The 20150-nt window shown below is 33.7% G+C and overlaps 3 protein-coding genes across 3 annotated transcripts; 2 read left to right on the forward strand and 1 right to left on the reverse strand.

Moving 5' to 3' along the window:
* Positions 1-6207: 6207 nt before the first annotated feature.
* LOC21411126 lies at positions 6208-8404 on the forward strand. The gene is made up of 3 exons (XM_024165600.1): positions 6208-6434; positions 7807-8112; positions 8192-8404. Exons 2-3 carry the CDS (start codon positions 7870-7872, stop codon positions 8240-8242), a joined length of 294 nt encoding a protein of 97 aa, XP_024021368.1. The 5' UTR covers positions 6208-6434; positions 7807-7869; the 3' UTR covers positions 8243-8404.
* Positions 8405-13496: 5092 nt separating this feature from the next.
* LOC21403966 (ubiquitin-conjugating enzyme E2 2) lies at positions 13497-16186 on the forward strand. The gene is made up of 6 exons (XM_010098051.2): positions 13497-13704; positions 14487-14619; positions 14726-14751; positions 14876-14965; positions 15282-15370; positions 15830-16186. The coding sequence occupies exons 2-6, from the start codon at positions 14495-14497 to the stop codon at positions 15956-15958; spliced, it is 459 nt and encodes a 152-aa protein (XP_010096353.1). The 5' UTR covers positions 13497-13704; positions 14487-14494; the 3' UTR covers positions 15959-16186.
* A 317-nt stretch (positions 16187-16503) lies between these two features.
* On the reverse strand, positions 16504-19896 carry LOC21403967 (probable LRR receptor-like serine/threonine-protein kinase At1g14390). Its single transcript, XM_010098052.2, has 7 exons — positions 18182-19896; positions 17948-18081; positions 17620-17866; positions 17343-17536; positions 17217-17251; positions 17019-17121; positions 16504-16907 (listed from the first exon to the last, which is right to left on the reverse strand). Exons 1-7 carry the CDS (start codon positions 19440-19442, stop codon positions 16680-16682), a joined length of 2202 nt encoding a protein of 733 aa, XP_010096354.2. The 5' UTR covers positions 19443-19896; the 3' UTR covers positions 16504-16679.
* Positions 19897-20150: the final 254 nt, after the last annotated feature.

The raw sequence follows: 20150 nt of genomic DNA on the forward strand, positions 1-20150 counted from the left end.
GATCCACTATGAAGAGTGGTAAATAGCATATTTATTGATAAATAATGTATCTACTATATTTATTTAAAAATCCGGCGATCGACTCTGGCGACTGATAAATACTTGTCACGTTCTGAAGCTAAGGTCGGTGACGTGGAGGCTTGATTAGGGGTTAAACGCGATTGAGAATAAAACATTAAGGAAATTCCCAAACGAGCCCCACATTGCACTGAAAATAAATTACTGGATACAAGAGGTTTATAACTAAGCCTCTGACACCGTTCAGGGCTTCACCTACAGGATATGCAGTATGGTACATACATGAACATGTATATAACATTACAGACATCAACCACAGTCTAGAAATCCAAATATTCAGAGTTTACAGGAGTTACATTTCTTACATTTACTCACAAGGAGGAAGAATACAATCCTCTCCTAATCAGGTGGTAGTAACTCAGCTACTCCGCACTGCTTCTAGAATCGCCTAAGAAGGGTTAATATTTATAAAACAATAAAACGTGAGCAAAAGGCCCAGTGGGATATATTGTGAAATAACTTCGTAAATAAGTAAATAAATGAGTAAACAAATAAGTAAATGAATAAATATAGACATTCAGTTCCAACACAACAGCCGAAACCTCACATCCTTTTTCTCAAAGCAAATATAACTGAAAATCTCTGTATTACAAGCATCATCAAGTAATTTATACTACGATAAATTACTTACACAACCACGTGCACAAGCCATATGACCCCGGGCCAGGTTTCAGGTTCTGCCCCCAAGGATGCACTCTCCACATCCTATGTAGGCCATCAGCCGGTTTACCGATTTGCAAGATCTCTTATCTTAAAAAATCATTCATTAAACTTTATGAAACAGTTCATTATACTCTCCAGAACTATAACAAGCCATGGGGGTTAAAATATTTTTCTTTCACAAACATGCCCTTTCTTTAAATGTTTGCAAGGCCAAAATTCTTTTGAAAACAGGCTCACAAAGGAAATGGTAAGAAATCCTACCTCACAAGTACCAAACCTGGCTAGCGTTACACTATTCCGACTTTCGCTTACTCAAAGCCCCTCAATCCGAGTTCTCAGCTAGCACTGATACAAACCACGCTTTAGGATCAAATTCACATTCCTAAAGCAATTTCAATTTCAATTATACCATTGATTTCCTATTAGTGTGTCATAATTCAATTACCGGTTTCACAAACCATTTCATGTTTCAAATCATCATTATATTCAATATCAAAACATGGATTAAAGAAGTTAATCCATTCACTCTAGGTCCCCAAATGAAGCTAATTTGAGTTCTCCTCGAAAACTGAGGTCAAAACAGGGTCAAACCCTGAGTACATCGGTCGACCGGTGACAGAGCAGTGCAACACCACCGGTCGACCGGTGGTGTGCACTTCGGTCGACCGCACAGGTCGACCTGTTGTAGTGCAATCCAATCGACCGGTGGGATCAGTGTTGGATGGCCAACATGGCTGATCCGAAGAAAATCAGCACAAAACCTGCAAATCCAAGTCTCAAATCGAAATATCTCAAGGGAAAACACCTGAATCCGGGTTTTAAGTACTAAATCAAGTCTAAAGAACTCAAGATCCCTAATTTTTACCATGATTTTAGTCAAAATGCATCAAAATTCAGTCCGAACCAAAATAGGGTTTCTAAATTCAAAAATCCAAGAATCAAGAGAGGTTTTTCAGAACTCTCACCTCAAATCCATCTCTTAATGTTGAAAACTTCTTGAAATTTATCTTTGGTTCGAGATTTGGTTGTTTGAATCAAAACGGGAGAGAGTGAGAACAAGAGTGAAGAGAGAGAGAAAGGGTGCTCGGGAAGGAAAGGAAAGGAAGGAAAAGAAAGAAAAAGAAAAGAAAAGGAAAAAGAAAAGAAAAATAGGTGTCCAAGTATTTAAAATGACAGTCCAGAAAATGTGCCCACACACACTTCTGGGTACAAATGTAATTACGGAGAATATTTAAATACCTTGAAATTATTTAAATTTACACGTAAGAAACATTTAATATCCAGTAATTGATTAATTAAACTAGATTAGGCACACTAATAAATCTCAATTACCTTAATTAATCTTATTTAATTCTTCAAGGTGTTACAATACTATATTTATTGGTAAATACCATATTTACTATATTAATTTGAAAATAAGGTGACCGGCTCTAGAGATTGGTAAACACCGTATTTACTGATAAATATCATATTTATTAATAAATATTGTATTTACTATTTATTTGAAAATCCGGTGACTGGTTCCGACGACTGGTGAATACCATATTCTTCTAGAAATCTAAAAATCCGGCTGTCGATACCAACAACTGATAAAATATTCTATTTACTAGTAAAATAAATCACAAACTCATATCTTAAATCACAAATTTAATCATTATTAATACTAGTAAATAGCAGTAAATATCTTTAAGTAAAAAAAATACCAGTAAATATCATGTTTGTTATATTTTTCACAAAATCATATCCAAAAAAGCTCAAATTTACAAAAATACACAATAATAACATATTTTCATCATTATTCTCATATTACACAAAAAATTCTAAAATTTCTCACAATAGGTAACAAATTGAAAAAAAAAGCCCCCAAATTTCTCAAATGTTTACTCTAGCATTGCCAACCAAGGAAACTGCCGTTGCAACCCCCGCAGCAGTTGTCGCACTTGAAGTTGTCGCACCTGAAGTTGTCGCACCTAAAGTCACCGCGGTCGATCTCCTCTTACAATTCCTTCGCGCGATCTGCAGAGGCGATGTAGGAAAGGATCTGATGGTGACGATTTCGGCGATGAAGGCGACCAGAAAGGCTGAACCAGATCAACGTCCTTTTTCATTTGTGATCTTCGAGCTTTGGATGACAGACGAGACCAGACTTTGCGAGGGGATGAGAGAGCAAATCTAACGCTGGAGAAGTTTCGGTATGGTTCCATTTGCAATCTCTAAGCTTCGGAAGGCAGAGGAAACTACAAACTTCACGAGGGGAGGAGAGAGCATATCTGACACCAAAGAAGCTTTGGTTTGCGGCGCAACGCGTCGATCTGTGAAATGACAACCTCGATTTGCGATCTCTGTTGGAGATCACAACAATGTCTGCCTCTGTCACTGCTCGAACTTGCGACAACTCCGGTGGTAACGATGTTACGCATCGCGAGAGATCATGGTGATCTCCATCACCGTCGTCCTCGAACTGCGAATCAGAGATTCAACAATCTCCGGGGATAGAAAAATAAGAGAGAGAGAGAGAGAGGGGGGGAATTGAGAGAGATTATGAGATTGGCGAGGAAGAGAGAGAAAGAATATAAGAAAGATAGAGGCTTAATTTGGTAGTACTGTAGATTTTAAAAAAATTATTTTTAGTTGTATTGAAAGAAGTAGTAGTTGAGTGTTTTATAAATTATAATTATAGTAACTCTATTAATTTTAAAATCAATATAATAACATTTAATAAATTATGAGATTAAATTACTGTGAATAATTAAAAATTATGATTATATTATATTATATTATAATATAATATATATAATTATAATATAATGTATATTTATTATTATATTTAATATAATAAAATAAAACTACTATTTAATAACATATTATATTTCTATGATATAGAATATAATAATATTATTAAAATGGTTAATATAATTACAATATTATAAAACATATTATAATATTACATAAAAAATATTAATATTTCAGTTATAATATAATTAAAAATTACAACTATATTATATTATATTATAATATAATATATATAATTATAATATAATGTATATTTATTATTATATTTAATATAATAAAATAAAACTACTATTTAATAACATATTATATTTCTATGATATAGAATATAATAATATTATTAAAATGGTTAATATAATTACAATATTATAAAACATATTATAATATTACATAAAAAATATTAATATTTCAGTTATAATATAATTAAAAATTACAACTATATTATATTATATTATAATATAATATATATAATTATAATATAATGTATATTTATTATTATATTTAATATAATAAAATAAAACTACTATTTAATAACATATTATATTTCTATGATATAGAATATAATAATATTATTAAAATGGTTAATATAATTACAATATTATAAAACATATTATAATATTACATAAAAAATATTAATATTTCAGTTATAATATAATTAAAAATTACAACTATATTATATTATATTATAATATAATATATATAATTATAATATAATGTATATTTATTATTATATTTAATATAATAAAATAAAACTACTATTTAATAACATATTATATTTCTATGATATAGAATATAATAATATTATTAAAATGGTTAATATAATTACAATATTATAAAACATATTATAATATTACATAAAAAATATTAATATTTCAGTTATAATATAATTAAAAATTACAACTATATTATATTATATTATATTACGAGTCTGAATTTTAGATTGAAAATATTGTAAATTTTAAATTTTATTAGGGGTATTATGGATATTATGAAAGTTTCATTAATTGTACTATGCTGATTTTCACACAATCTATAAGCTAAAGTTGTCTTTAAGCTGCTTTTAATTTTGGTTGTAGATTCTTAAAAAAAATTTTAAAAAGCACTTTTAAAGAGATTTACCAAACACTAAAATCAACTTCTGCTACAAGTAGAAGTTGATTTTGGGAGAAAAAGTAATACTAAACTGAGCGAGGGTTGAGTTTCGTAATCTGAGAGAAAATAATGAAAATCCTAATTGAAGGGTAAATTTAAAGAAGAGCATTTATTTCCAGAATCATAATTAAATTATGCTTTTATTTACTAACATTGAATACATATGCTACTTATTGCATTTTCCCAAAAAAAAAAAAAACATATAGAATACATATTCAGGGCATTTATGTAATTAAGCCTCGTTACATTTTCTTTCATTCTTTTAACCTAACTCTTGTGATCGGTTTTGCTTTCGTCACCATTGTAATCCGTCTCCGACACAAACCCAGAGTCTTTCCAAAGCCGACTCGCCGCATTCGATTCCAGGTAAGGCCTTCGACAGCTGTTTGTGCTGCGATTTTCTTTCTCTAAACTCTTAATCCGGTGCTTTGTTTGGTGTGATTGTTCTCTGATTTTATGATCTTTATATCTGGTAATTTGATTATGAGCGAGACCTTGTATGTATGTCGGTCGTGTAATTAAGATGAAATCCTGTACTTTTTGTCGGTATATTTTGGCTTTTCGGTGATACGTTTTTAGATTATTGATGCTAATCTAAGGTTTTTGCTTATGTTATGAAGATTAAATGCCTTTTTGTTGTGTGCTATAGGAACATACGGACTAGAATTACAAGTTCAATGAAACATGTTTTTTCTTTTGCGTTCTGGTTCAATTGGATTTCAATCCTCAAAAGAGTAAAACTACAACTTTATTTAGTGGATTTCAATCCTCAAATGATTGTATACATAAATTTCTCATTATTTAGTAAATAATAAACCCTTTAAGTGTCCTTAACTGAACAATATATACGGAGCATGTTAAAAAACTCATTAATTTATAAAATGACATTGAAACATATTATTTTTTACAATTAGAAAAGTTATATTGTAAAATATAAAAGATAATTTGTTAGTCTCTCTGTAGAGAATCATCTTAGCAAATTCTTTTTTTTTTAAGGAAAGTAAATTCTTTAAAAATAGTGATTTTTCTTTTATTTATTTATCCTTGAAAAACTATAAAATTTCTCCTATTATAAAATTTAAGAGTTATTCTGTTCACAACTCAAATCACAATTTAAATTCTATCATTATAATATTTTCTTTCAAAAATTTAAAATCTAACTTTTTTATTACATAACTCAGGGCATGTTCTTTTGTCTAAAAAACTCAAAAAAAGACAACTCAAGTTCTAATTTTATTCAAGTTTATGTTCTTTTAAGTTCTAATTTTATTCAACTTTACTTAAATTTATTCAAATTACAACTTCAACTCAAATTATAACTCAAATTTAACTCAAAAATTACACTCAAGTTACACTCTAAAGAAACATGCCCTCAAGTTTAATCATTCCTTAAGATTTTTTTCTTAAAAAAAAAGATAAAACATTTGTGGGTTCCTCGCACATATTAGCGGTGGTAGATTAAAATTTGATTTTTTATAATTATAAATTTAAGCGCCGACTCAAGTCTGCCAATAAAATCTTTCCTCTATATAATAGTTCGATTTTCTTTCATTCTCCAACCTAAATAAAAATTCTCTCTTATTTTCTTTTCCTCGCCGATCGGTTTTGCTTTCCTCACCGTGGTAATCTCTCTCTGACAGTCTTTTTCATCTTCTGAAAATCGCGAGCTGGGAAAAGTTTCTCTCCGGTTGTTGCGATTCTGAAGCTGCCTTTCCAAGAGTTGAACCTTTTCTCGCCGCGTTAGATTTCAGGTTAGGCCTTTGTGCCTCGGTTCTGTTTCTCTAATCTGGTGCTTCGTTTGGTCTGATTGTTGTCTAATTTTGTGAATTTTTTGTCTGGCAATTTGATTGTGAACGAGTCCTTGTATGTCGATCGTGTAATTGAGATGAAACCCTAACTTTTTGTCGGTGGATTGTGGCGATTAGGTGATGCTTTTTTAGATTGTTGATGCGGATCGAGGGTTTTGCTTAGGTGATGTTGAATCTAAGTGATAAAGTTCTGCCTCTTTTTCTTGTGCTATTGGAACGTGCTGACTATGATTTTGAGTTCAATAAGATAGGATTTTTCTTTTGCGATCTGATTCGATTAGATTTCAATCCTCAAAGAGTCAAAGTACCTTTTTTTTAATAGCTATAAAGGATGCTATATGGTCGATCTCAGGTGCGTCTAAAAAAAGTTCTCAATTCAAGGTTTTGTAATTGGTCTCTTTTCTCTTTTCAATGATATATGTATAACACAACAAAAAGGCATTTAATCTTCATAACATAAGCAAAAACCTTAGATTAGCATCAATAATCTAAAAACGCATCACCGAAAAGCCAAAATCTCTTATAAAAAGTACAAGATTTCATCTTAATTACACGACCGACATACATACAAGGTCTCGCTCATAATCAAATTACCAGATAAAAATATCATAACACCAAACAAAGCACCGGATTAAGAAGAGTTTAGAGAAAGAAAATCATAGCACAAAAGGCCGTCGGAGGCCTTACCTGGAATCGAACGCGGCGAGTCGGCTTTGGAAAGACTCTGGGTCTGTGTCGGAGACGGATTACAATGGTGACGAAAGCAAAACCGATCACAAGAGTTAGGTTAAAAGAATGAAAGAAAATGTAACGAGGTTTAATTACATAAATGCCCTGAATATGTATTCTATGATCACAAGAGTTGATAATATTGGCTCTTTGCCAAGTTTAGAACTTTCGGGTATTATGAGTTATAAACGATGAATTTTATTGAATGATTGAATGAAGGCCATAAATGGCACGGAGTACATAGTTTATAGCTCTTTGTTTGTTTGAATCCTTATAGAACTATCATTAATAATCGTAACTAATTTAAAGGATAAATGATAAAGGTAAACCCAAAATAAAATTAATAGATAATTCTAAACAACTTTGATTCATTTGAATCTCTCTTTGTTGAAACTTTTGCTGTGTATATTGTAATTAGTTAGTTTCATTGGATTCAATGTTTTCAATGCGTGTTTGTGCTTGTATGCTTTTTGTGTGTGTATTTTTGTTTGCACTTTAATGGAACTTATCCCTGAATACAAGTTTTTTATTGGCATTTTATTGATCCTAAAAGCGGTGTTGTCGTGTTTGGCTTTGATTGCAACAGTGTCTTATTAGGGTTTAGGAAAGGGAGAGGAGAGAATTAGAATCAATTGGCCTCTTCAGTTCAATGACGAGCAGTTGGAAGAGAACACTTGGAAATGTCAGGTCGTTCGTGGGGAATTCCATGGGAGGTTTAAGAGGAGGAAGTAACTTTGCTTCGTGGGTTGTTGCCGGTACTTTGGCCTATTTTCTATGGGTCAAGCCGTCTCAGGATCTCAAGCGCCAGCAAGAGGAAAGAGCTGCTCTTGCTGCTTTGGAACCGGATCCTCATCGTTATATCGAGAAGCGTAAACCTATTCCTGATCCTCAGGTATCCATCCTATTTATTTCCACAGGCTGCTTAATTTAACCTCCATTTGGTTGTTAATTTATTTTCTTTCCTTTTTCAGGACAACGGTTTGATATATGGAAAGAAGAAGAATGTAGATAATGAAAACTAGGAATGAGTCCGTTAGTTTTGCTTAAGTTTGTGAATTTGTAAGTTCAACTAATTTTTGAATTTTTTTGTTAATTCCAAATTTTGATATAATTAAGCAATGTTGCAGAGTTGATGGTTATGGTGCTTGTTATGAAATTAATAGGCAATATCACGTGTTCAAATGAGATTAAAGTTAAATCAATTTTCATTACTCGGTACAATTTCGTATTAATTTAACATTGATTAGCACAATGTCATTAAGGTAAGTAATCAGAGTACAATTATAACACTATTACATAATGTCGTATCCCGACGTTATCAAACAGGACGAGGGGTAAATCTCCCGAAAAAGGGAAGCCTTGGAGGGGCGCGAATTGAAGCCGCTGTACTAGCAATTTAACCTGTTGGCCGCACATTTGCTCATGTTGAAGATTGATTTGGTTGTTTGAGAGATGGTTGCGTTCCATTACAGCTTTGCACGCCAGACAAGGACATGGACAAACTCATGCTTCTAGTCCCGGCCATATTCCATTGGCACTTCAGGAATCTGGACTTTTCAAACACATCGAAAATCACCTCCATGCTCCATGGCCGCATAGGTGCCCGCGTGACTTTACCCAAAATGCTATACTAGTGTATTGGGATGTTTTTTGTTAGCTTTTTAATTATCTTCTTTAACTAGAGAATCTAACATGCTACTTGAAACAGTGGAGATTGTGCCATTTACGCCATAAAGTATATCGAGTACGACATGCAAGGACACCCACTCGAGACAATGTATGATTCACTTATAAATACTTTTAAATTAGTGTTCTAGATTTTTCACGAAGATGGCTACGTGAATACTTAAAATACTTAAAATTTTTAACGGTTTAATTTTTCATTTAATTTTTAATTTTTCAACTTATCATCTTTATGATTTATAGTTTCTTACTGCTATGTCATGATTCCGTTAAAAAGTTATAGACTGGTCTAGTTCATTTTACCGATTTGAGTTTTCAATTTCAATTTTATTACAGTTAAAAATTCTCATAAAAAGTCACATCTAACTTTTTTACTACAGTTAGAAACTCTCACATAAAGTCACATCTCAGCTCAAATTGAAAACTCGAATCGGTGAACTGAATAGGGCCTTACATTCTTCTTAATTCTTGGCGTTCATTTGATTGATTTTCAATTGATGCATGTTTGAAAACTAACTTTAAATTCTTGAAAAGTTGATCGGGTAGATTGTTAAGCAATCGACTTGATTCATGTTCACGATCAAAGTCCATTGGCCATGTGGGCAAACTGACTGGTTCAATGGCTCCAACCATATCGTCTAGTTCGACATGTCTAATCAAACTCTAATTGTTCAGTACGGTTGGTCTTCCGAGTCGAACTTCAAAAGACATTTTTCATTATATAATTATATTTTGGTCACCTATCTTGTGACATTATTACTAATTAATGCTAAATTAATATGACATTGATACTCAATAATGCAAATTAATTATTCTTTTTTTATTAGAGAAAAAAAATAAGATAAAGAATGGTAAATTCATATTGTCAAAATATTGAATTATTCTTTTTTTTTTTATGCAAAACGACGAGATTTGTAGGATTGTTATCTTCTACGTAGTTTTCTTTTTCTTTGAGATGATTTAAGCATAGTTTTCTTTTGCCTAACTTGAGTGACAAAAATACCAAAAATAATGTGAACATGTTGGGCTTAAGATTTGCATACACATTAAGAGGGAACTTGATATGAAGGGATGAATATCACCATATTGGTAATGTTGTGAAATCCAAATCTTATCAATAGAGAGCATTTGAAGCAAAAAAGTATTGACTAACTCAGATGCCTTGTCTGTAGTTGTGGCGTCTACACTGAATGTTGCCCCACTTAGATAAAAAGGACACCAAAATTCAAGCCATAATAATAATAATAATTGTTCAGTAATCTTGATACACCGTTGTTTTCAAGATAAAACACCAACAAAAGTTCTCTCCTTGTAGAATTTACACGTTACAATAGCCAAACTAAAAAATAATCTATTGTTTCCGATGGACTCTCGGGGACTTTTTTTTCCCTATCGTTGAACTAAAATCAAGGGTAAGTAAACAATCTTCCGAAGAAATTAGCATGACAGTATATATATAAAAAAATAAAATAAAATAAAATAAAAAACTTGTTAAGTTATATGCTTTTGTTCAATCATTATACGGGAATATTTTGTGGGGGGGGACTATGCTCCCTTTTTTTTTTTTTTTTTTCTTTTCAAATTTATTCTAAAAGCATTAATTCTGCTTTCTACCGCTTAGATTCACCGGAAAGGAAGAAAAAAGCATATGAGTTTGAAAGGAATCAATATTAGAAACATATTCTCAAATATCTTCCATTGCTTTTTCTTTGTGAAGTGGACAAATTCATCATGTTGAATACCAAATATTCCCTTCCAATCTGATAATAGTCTCAATGGAAAGAATTCAACATAATGCTCAAAACCTTCCTAATCGACAAAATCATTCACGAGTCCGTTCCTTTGAAAATTATTGTTATTATTAAGAATAAGCTGAACTCGTAAGTAACATAAGGTATTTTTTTGAGACAACATTTAAAAAATTACCTATTCCCAGAAAAACACAAATGTTATTTCCCTTCAAAAATTGGAGATAGCACATCCACATCAGACCATATATATATATATATATATATATATATATATATAACCAATCCATAAATTAGTGACACGTAAAATTCGTTCCAATAGAATGCAATCATTACTATTTTTCAGAAGGTTCTGGATAGATTCTAATTTCTATTTCTAAACATTAAAATAAAAGCCTTTTAGAAAATAAAAGCCATTTAGAAAAAACGTGTTTGGTGCAACAGTTTATTAAAATTAAAAATAAAAATGTTTTTGTCCTTTTCCCAAAATTTAGAAACGACTTAAGATCGTTTTCTCCGTTTTCGTTTTTATTTCCTCCTTTTCCCATTTGCATTTTTCGATTCAACCCTCTCATGAGCCTCCGCCAGCGACCATCCCCACCGTAGCGTCCGGGCCCGGCAGTGGCAGCAGGAGACCCGGAGCCGTACAACATAATCCCGGTGCACAACCTGCTCGCGGACCACCTGTCGTTACGGTACCCAGAGGTTCGAGCCGCAGCGGCGGCGCTGAGAGCCGTCGGGAACCTCAGTCGGCCGCCGTTCGCGCAATGGCTCCCTCACATGGACCTCCTCGATTGGCTTGCCCTATTCTTCGGCTTCCAAAACGATGGCGTTTGAAACTAGAGGGAGCACCTCATCCTCCACCTCGCCAACGCCCAGATGTGCCTCACGCCGCCGCCGGACAACATCGATACACTCGACGCCGGCGTCCTCTGCCGCTTCCGCAAGAAGCTGTTGAAGAACTACACTGATTGGTGCTACTATTTGGGGAAGAAGTCCAACATTTGGATCTCCGATCGCCACAAGGCGTCGTTGGACCAGCACCATGAGCTGCTCTACGTCTCGCTTTATCTCCTGATTTGGGGTGAGTCTGTTAATCTCCGATTTATTCCAGAGTGTATTTGCTATATATTTCATAATGTGGCCATGGAATTGAACAAGATTTTGGAGGATTACATTGATGAGAACACGGGTGGATTGTGCTGTTGAAGAGTGTTGTTGCCGCAGGGTGGATTGTGGTTTTTGGGGTGTTCTATGCGAGGATTTGAACACGGAGGAATAATGATAAGAGGTGGTCAGCCGAGGCGAATCGGAGGGTGGTGACTTTTCTTTAGGTGGCATTAATTTTTGTTCTCCCGGATATTATTATTTAAAATATTATTACATGTTTTTAAAAATTAAACCAACAAACGCAGTTTTAGTTTTTTTTAACTGAAAATAATTTCAGAATAAAACTACCAAATGCATTTTCAGAAATAATTCTAAAATAGAAATGAAAATGTTTTCATTTTCATTTTCATATAGAAAACAAAATCATTTTGAAACGAATTTCAAACGCACCCGTAGACATTTCAATCTTTACTTTTCCTTTTTCACATAAAACAAAAGTAATTTATAACATTATTTAAAACAATACTGCGATAAAATTTAAAAATAATTAAAATATTGTACCAATTTAACCGTGAAAAAATTATTTAGTATTAGCCGTTTAAAATGCTTTATTGATATAGTAATAGACTAATTGTATATTTTTGCCTCTGTTTTTTTTTTTTCTTTTGAAAAACGACTTTATAGAAAAGATATATTAGTAGCCACATGCCAGCCTCTTATTCTCTCCCCTTTTTCTTTTTTTTTTTGTTTTTGTTTTTCTTCTTTAATTTTTTCATCTAAATTTTTTTAATCTTTTAATTGTTTTGCTTTTTTTTTATTTTGTGGATTTTTTTGCAGTTTAATATTTTATATGGTTTTTGAATTTTTTTTCTCACTTACAACTATGAAATAATTTCGTACAGATTAATTGTGTCCACATGTTTTTTAAAATATATTTTTTTCCTTACTTTAATAGTATGAAAGTAATTTGTTTTACATATGTTTTTATTTATTTGTTTTTGTTAGTGATTAAAATAATTGTCTTTAATTATGTCATTATTTAAAGTGAATTAAATAATGATTTATTTGTTTTGCTTCTTTATACGTATTTTTTTTAAAGTGAATTAAAAATTCTTAAATAACTATATACATAAAATTTTTATTATTTAATAAATAATAAATTTTTTAAGTGTCTTTAACTAAATAATACGTAGCACGTTAAAAAACTCATCAATTTATAAAATAACATTGAAACGACTGATTCTACATAATATTTTTTACAATTAGAAAAGTTATATTAGTAAAATTTTTAAAAGTTATAATTTATAAAATGACTTCAAAACGACTCCTTCTATTATTTAGTATCTGTAGAGAATCATCTTAGCAAATTCTTTTTTTTTTTAAGGAAAGTAAATTCTTTAAAAATAGTGATTTTTTTTATTTATTTATCTTTTTTTTCAATTAAAAAAACTATCGAATTTCTCGTATTATAAAATTTAAAAGTTGTTCTGTTTACAACTCAAATCACAATTTAAATTTTAAGTATTTTCTTTTAAAAATTTAAAATTAACTTTTTTATTACATGACACAAGTTTATCATTCCTTAAGATTTTTTTTATTTAAAAAAGATAAAACATTTGTGGGGTCCTCGCACATATTAGCGGTGGTAGATTAAAATTTGATTTTTTATAATTATAAATTTAAGCGCCGACTCAAGTCTGCCAATAAAATCTTTCCTCTATATAATAGTTCGATTTTCTTTCATTCTCCAACCTAAATAAAAATTCTCTCTTATTTTCTTTTCCTCGCCGATCGGTTTTGCTTTCCTCACCGTGGTAATCTCTCTCTGACAGTCTTTTTCATCTTCTGAAAATCGCGAGCTGGGAAAAGTTTCTCTCCGGTTGTTGCGATTCTGAAGCTGCCTTTCCAAGAGTTGAACCTTTTCTCGCCGCGTTAGATTTCAGGTTAGGCCTTTGTGCCGCGATTCTGTTTCTCTAATCTGGTGCTTCGTTTGGTCTGATTGTTGTCTAATTTTGTGAATTTTTTGTCTGGCAATTTGATTGTGAATGAGACCTTGTATGTCGATCGTGTAATTGAGATGAAACCCTAACTTTTTGTGGTGGATTGTGGCGATTAGGTGATGCTTTTTTAGATTGTTGATGCGGATCTAGGGTTTTGCTTAGGTAATGTTGAATCTAAGTGATAAAGTTCTGCCTCTTTTTCTTGTGCTATTGGAACGTGTTGACTATGATTTTGAGTTCAATAAGATAGGATTTTTCTTTTGCGATCTGATTCGATTAGATTCCAATCCTCAAAGAGTCAAAGTACCTTTCTTTTAATAGCTATAAAGGATGTTATATGGTCGATCTCAGGTGCGTCTAAAAAAAGTTCTCAATTCAAGGTTTTGTAATTGGTCTCTTTTCTCTTTTCAATGATATATGTATAACCAACTTTCTGATGAACAGAAAAAATCGTCTTCGGTGCAGTTTGAGTTGCAGATGTTGGCTCTTTGCCAAGTTTAGGGTATTATGAGCTATAGTTCAACTATAATTTATTTGGATGTTACTTTTTTGAAACTTTTGCCCTGTATATTGCAAATTTTGAATTAATTAAATTTCATTTGATTTTCTGTCTTCAAATGTATGTTTGCATGAATGCTTTTTTGTGTGTATATTTGTGTTTGCACTTTGTGGGAACTCATAGTGGAGAAATAAGTTTTTGACTGGCTTTTTATTGATCGTATAAGTGGTGAGGATGTCGACTCCTTCAAGAAAGAGACTGATGAGGGATTTCAAGAGGTTGCAACAAGATCCTCCAGCGGGTATAAGTGGTGCCCCTCAAGACAATAATATTATGCTATGGAACGCCGTCATATTTGGGTAGGTTTGGAAACAAATAATCGTTTGTGCATTTTATTTTGTCCAATTTTGATGATTTAGATGAAAGCATATTCTGTTACTTATGTAACTATTGGTTTTATTGCAGACCTGATGATACTCCATGGGATGGAGGTAAGCTCAAGTCTTGTGCCAGCTGTGATTTGAGAACTTTTCGTTCTCTTTCTCTTTCATGCTTAATTCTTTAGCTACCTGTTTCTTTATTTACTTAACAACTTTTTGTCTTTGCATCCTCTAGGTACGTTTAAATTGACACTACAGTTTACAGAGGATTATCCGAATAAGCCGCCAACAGTGCGCTTCGTTTCTCGAATGTTCCATCCTAATAGTAAGTCGGAAAGTAAACCTACATATGGGTTAATGTTTTCTTCTTGAACATGCATGCATACATCCAGGGGTGAACACAACTAAACAAATTCAGAAACATTATAGCAAGTCATTACCATCTTCAGCGTTTGTTTATCTTTTAAACTAAGCCCAAACTAGGTTTTATTGTGCGAAAAGTGAGATGGGAGAAGGAAAAATTGGAGCACACTCCTCCATTTGTGTTAATTCTTCAATGATAACTCGTTGAAGATTTATTCTTTGTTACCAAGTCAGTCGCTTCCCTTTTGGCATTTCTAATTTTCCTTGCTCCTTTTCAGTTTATGCAGATGGAAGCATCTGTTTGGATATTTTACAAAATCAGTGGAGTCCCATTTATGATGTAGCAGCTATACTTACCTCTATTCAGGTATAATTACGTATTGTTTCATTCTTATTTTGTTTTTTAGTGACCGAGATCGAGGAGCATAATGTGAATGTGATGAAACTATCTGTGTTTTTAAGTTTATCTTGCTCCCTGATGGGACAATCCACTGGTAAATACTTCTGTTCCGACCCCGTATGGAATGGAAGCTTAGGTTGTGAAAATATTTTACTCGTAAAGCATGTCCTGGCTATGGTTGTATAGCTACCATGTGTACGTTAAAGTGAGACCCTGTGAGACCTTACCTTCGGCTCTGTAAGGCCCTGTGCTGTATCATCTTCTTCACTACTGTGATACTTAAAATAAACAGAAGACTTGGTGGCTTCTTTAAATAAAATCACCTTGTTGGCATCTACAATCATATAGATTGTATTCTTCCGCAAGGAAGCGTGATTATTTTCACCTTTGAACTATCTTACCTAAGCTGTCTCTTTTTCTCTGTAGTCATTGCTCTGTGACCCAAACCCGAACTCTCCTGCAAATTCAGAAGCGGCGCGGATGTTTAGTGAGAACAAGCGTGAATACAATAGGAGAGTCCGTGAGATCGTCGAGCAGAGTTGGACTGCTGATTAATTTATCCTTGCTCAGATGCTATGAAACTCTAAAGATTAGTTGAAGTGGCTTGTTTTAATAACATTCGAGACTTTTGAAAACCATTTTGCTGCGAACACATCGACTCTGATGTCTGATTATGTGGAATGTTTGTTTTGCTTTCCTTTCACGGCGTGTTTGGCTCTCCCGTCATGTATTTTTCTTCCAATTAGCTTTAAATAGAAGAAAAAGTTTTTTCTTTTCTCAAAATTTCTTGGTTTAGGATTAATGACAATGGACTACCTAGAAATCATGCAAAGAGGGAGAAACTATGGGTCGGTTTGTTTTGTGTGTTTAAATTAAACTATGATTTTGATTATGTTACTGATTATGTTACGGTATTTTTCTTATGTTTTCTTGTTACGCACAAGTGTGAATCTTTGAAACAATCTGATAAGAAAATTGCTTATGTTTTTTTGTTACGCTCAAGTGTGAATCTTTGAAACAATCTGATAAGAAAATTGCTTATGTTTTCTTGTTACGCACAAGTGTGAATCTTTGAAACAATCTGATAAGAAAATTGCTTGCAGAAACACTAGGGAGCAGATAATGAAAGTAAAAACTTCTGTAGAAGCTTAACCACATGCTAAAAAGTAGATGGTAAACGCTAGTTGTATTTACATTTATTTATTTGGACACTGAGTAAAGGAAGGAATAAACATGTCATCCATAGCAAAATCAAAGGGAATTCAACCAAGAGTTTCTACATCTGTGTGCTGAGGTTTCCACTGCTGTTCCATCCTTCTTGCACTTGCATTGCGTACTGTAGATTCCAGAGTACATCTTCTATCGAGGGACGCCTGGTTTGGTCTTCGCTTAGGCAAGTGACCGTGATTTCAGCTGCCGTCTTCAACGACTGGTATGCGTACGAGCCATGAATGGTAGATTCCACGACATTCTTTAAATTCGATACTGCTAAGCCTTTTTCAAGCTGCGGAAAAGAAACGAAAATAGAGACGCCGATGTTGATGTTATTGTTATAACGAGAGGAAATCATGTCAGAATGAACTTGGTATAACAATGAATAAAAGTGGATGGATACCTCGAGCTTCATCTCGTTCAATTCAGTAGAGGATTTAACTAGTTTCCCGGTAATGACTTCTAGTAGGATGATACCCAATTGGTAGATATCTTCCTTTTCCCCTCTGCATTTTAAGATTTTGTAAGAGAATTTTGACGCAGCAATAACACTAGAAGCAGAAGAGACTGATCATAAAATACAGAAGAGAGATAATAATACCCGTCTTGTCCATGTAGAGGATTCTCCACGCCCACCTGCAGAGTTGAAAATGCATCAAGTTTTAATAACAACAATGAAACTATAAACTCTTAGCACCTCTTATATACATTTCATTTCACTGCTAACCTTAGATGGTAACGGAATTTTATAGCTACTAATCTTTGCGGAGAGACTATTATCCAACAATATGTTGTTTATCTTCATATTGTTCCCGAAGACACCCGGCGCGATTCCTGTATGCAAGAACTGGACTCCCCTCGCAACGCCTATGGTAATTGCCATTCTCTGCGGCCATTTCAGCAACTCCTTTTTTCTCCAATCTGCCAAAGAAGTCATCACCAAAATTCTTTCAGCATTCAAACTTGGACTCAAAACGTATTTTCTCCGAGTTCCCTAGCCTTACCTGTGACATATTCGGCCAGTGAGCCGTTTGAGATGTGTTCAAGAACAACAAAGACAGTTGTTGCTGTATTGGGATGGTCCTGAAGGGTGACAATGCAGTGTCCAAGAACGCTGACCAAATGCCTGTGCCTTAGCTTCGACAATGTTTCTTCAATGTTTTGCATCAAGCTTTGCGAAATTTGCTTCTGCTTTAGTTTTAAGCATTTCACTAGAACAACAGAACCATCTATAAGCCAACCTTTGTAGACCTGTAGAATATCAACGTTTAATGCTTAGATTCCACTATAAAGTTTTTGAACAAAAAACTCACAATCAAATGCCACAGCTACCTTTTCCTGAGACCCTTCCCCCATCGAGTTCGAAGGGTCGAAATTATTCGTTGCATCCTCAATTTCCTCCAACGTGAAAATGCGGTACGGTGCTAACCCAATTGATGTTAACCTCATTGTCTGAGGCACACGCCCTGTGGACAATCCATTTAGTATCAGTCTCACAAGAAAAACTAAGGACATCCAATCCATTTAACAAACCAATTATTTAGCCAGTAAAAAGGAGAGCCTTACTTGTTTCGATGTTCGGTCTTGGGGAGCTACGCAGGGACATTTTATCAGCAGCAGATCTGTCATAAATGTTCTTTTCAGTTCTTATATTTGTTCTTCGGATGATTATCAAAACCAGCAATCCCACAACTACAATAATCCCCACAATAGCTCCTATAATACCAAGTATTAAGCCTAATTTGGTGCTCGATTCCTCCTTTTTGCTTCTGCTTGGTGGCTTAACAGCAAGTGCTTCTTTGTGACAAAACGAATAGGGGTGTTGATATCTTATGTATGAAGTTGACAAACAGTTCCATGAATAGAGAACCGTCCGATTACCCGACCTTGACCCGATGCAGGATGGCAGTTTTCCAATCAAGAGATTGTTTGAAACATCCACAAACTTGAGCTCAGCATTGCAAGTAATGTTCACGGAAAGGCCTCCACTCAATTGGTTTCCAGCCAAATTGAGGAACTGAATTGAAGGCATTGAGAACAAGGAAGACGGAATGGGCCCCCCAAAGTGGTTGGCAGAGATATCAAGCAGCTGAAGCTGGTCAAAAGTTGTGATCTTTAAAGGGATCTCAGATCTCAGAGAGTTGTTCCTCAATATGACACTCACAAGGCTGTTTCCCATGGAAGGGAATTCGGGTCCGAGGCGGTTGTATCCCAAGTTGAGCTCTTGAAGAAACGTCAAGCTTTTAAGATCTGGGACACTCCCATTGAACAAGTTATCAGCCAAGATAAGGCTTTTTAGTGTCTTCATTGAAGAAACTGAGGAGGGAATTTCTCCATAGAGGAAGTTTGAGCTGATGTTTAGAACTTCAAGAGATTTCAGCCTGTTGATCTTTGCTGGTAGAGGGCCCCACAAGCCTAGTGACACAAGTGACACAACTCTCAAGTTTGAAAGCTTTGTCAAAACTGTGAAGAAAGAGTCAGAGGAGAAGGTTTTGGACAGAGCTTGCTGAGAATTAGGAGAAAATTTGCCTGAAGCTGGTTTTGGAGTGTGAGAAGGTGAAGTTTTGTTTCCCACAATGGATAATTCTATGATGTGATTGTTTTGGCAAGTAATCTTGAGGGAAGAAGAGTGAGGGAGAAAACAAAAGTTGGTCCAGTTTGTCCATCCATTAAGGGCTTGAGGGTATTCTAGAAGCTTCTGGAGTTGGAAGAGAATTCTGGTTTCACCTTGTGTCAATTGGGCAGTTGAGATTGGAGTGTACAAAGCAAGGATGGTTGTGGAAGTCAAGAAGAAGAAGAAAGAAGCCCGCAAATTTCCCATCTTCATTTGATGATGAAACTCAAAAACAAGCCTCAAATTTCACTTGTGCTAAATCTCAGAGACATAGATTTGGCTAAAGGGTGGCACAACAATAGAAAAGGCCAAAAAGACAAAAAAGAATCAAACAATCAAGCACAAAATCATCCACTATATGAATGGACAAAAAACAGGTTCCACCACGGAGTTAATGTAAGAGAATAATATATGGTATTCATTTTACTCCGTACAAAGAGAATAGAGAGAGATCAAGAAAAGCAGTAGAGCATATAAAGATCTGGGCCAGCCTAAAAACGCTTTTACTTATGCTAGAAATGATTTTTTCTTTTGAAAGTGGCATAAAGGTGAGAAATGATTAAGTGGGAAAATTTATGATGAAAAGCTAATCAAACACGAGAAAGAAAGAAAACCTATTTGCAGAAATATGCAAAGATCAGAGCTTCAAAGCAAACGAAGTTACTCAAGCAAGTCCAGACACTATAGTGATTCTTAATTTTAACATTTAAATTTTAAATTTTTTATAAATTTAAATGCATGAAATAAATGAGTGCTTGAAAGGTAATCATGATCGTATATTATATAGACTATTATTTTAAATCCTAGTTGGGTTTTCTAGACCGTAGATCTCTCTGACTTTCTCGCTATTTTTAAGTCAAACTCAACTAAGGCTCTAAATCTGATTCAAAGACTGCAATTTGCGAGAGCCTCGATATCGAC

This window comes from Morus notabilis, unplaced genomic scaffold (genome assembly GCF_000414095.1).
Source record: "Morus notabilis unplaced genomic scaffold, ASM41409v2 Scaffold155, whole genome shotgun sequence".
Taxonomy (NCBI): Eukaryota; Viridiplantae; Streptophyta; class Magnoliopsida; order Rosales; family Moraceae; genus Morus; species Morus notabilis.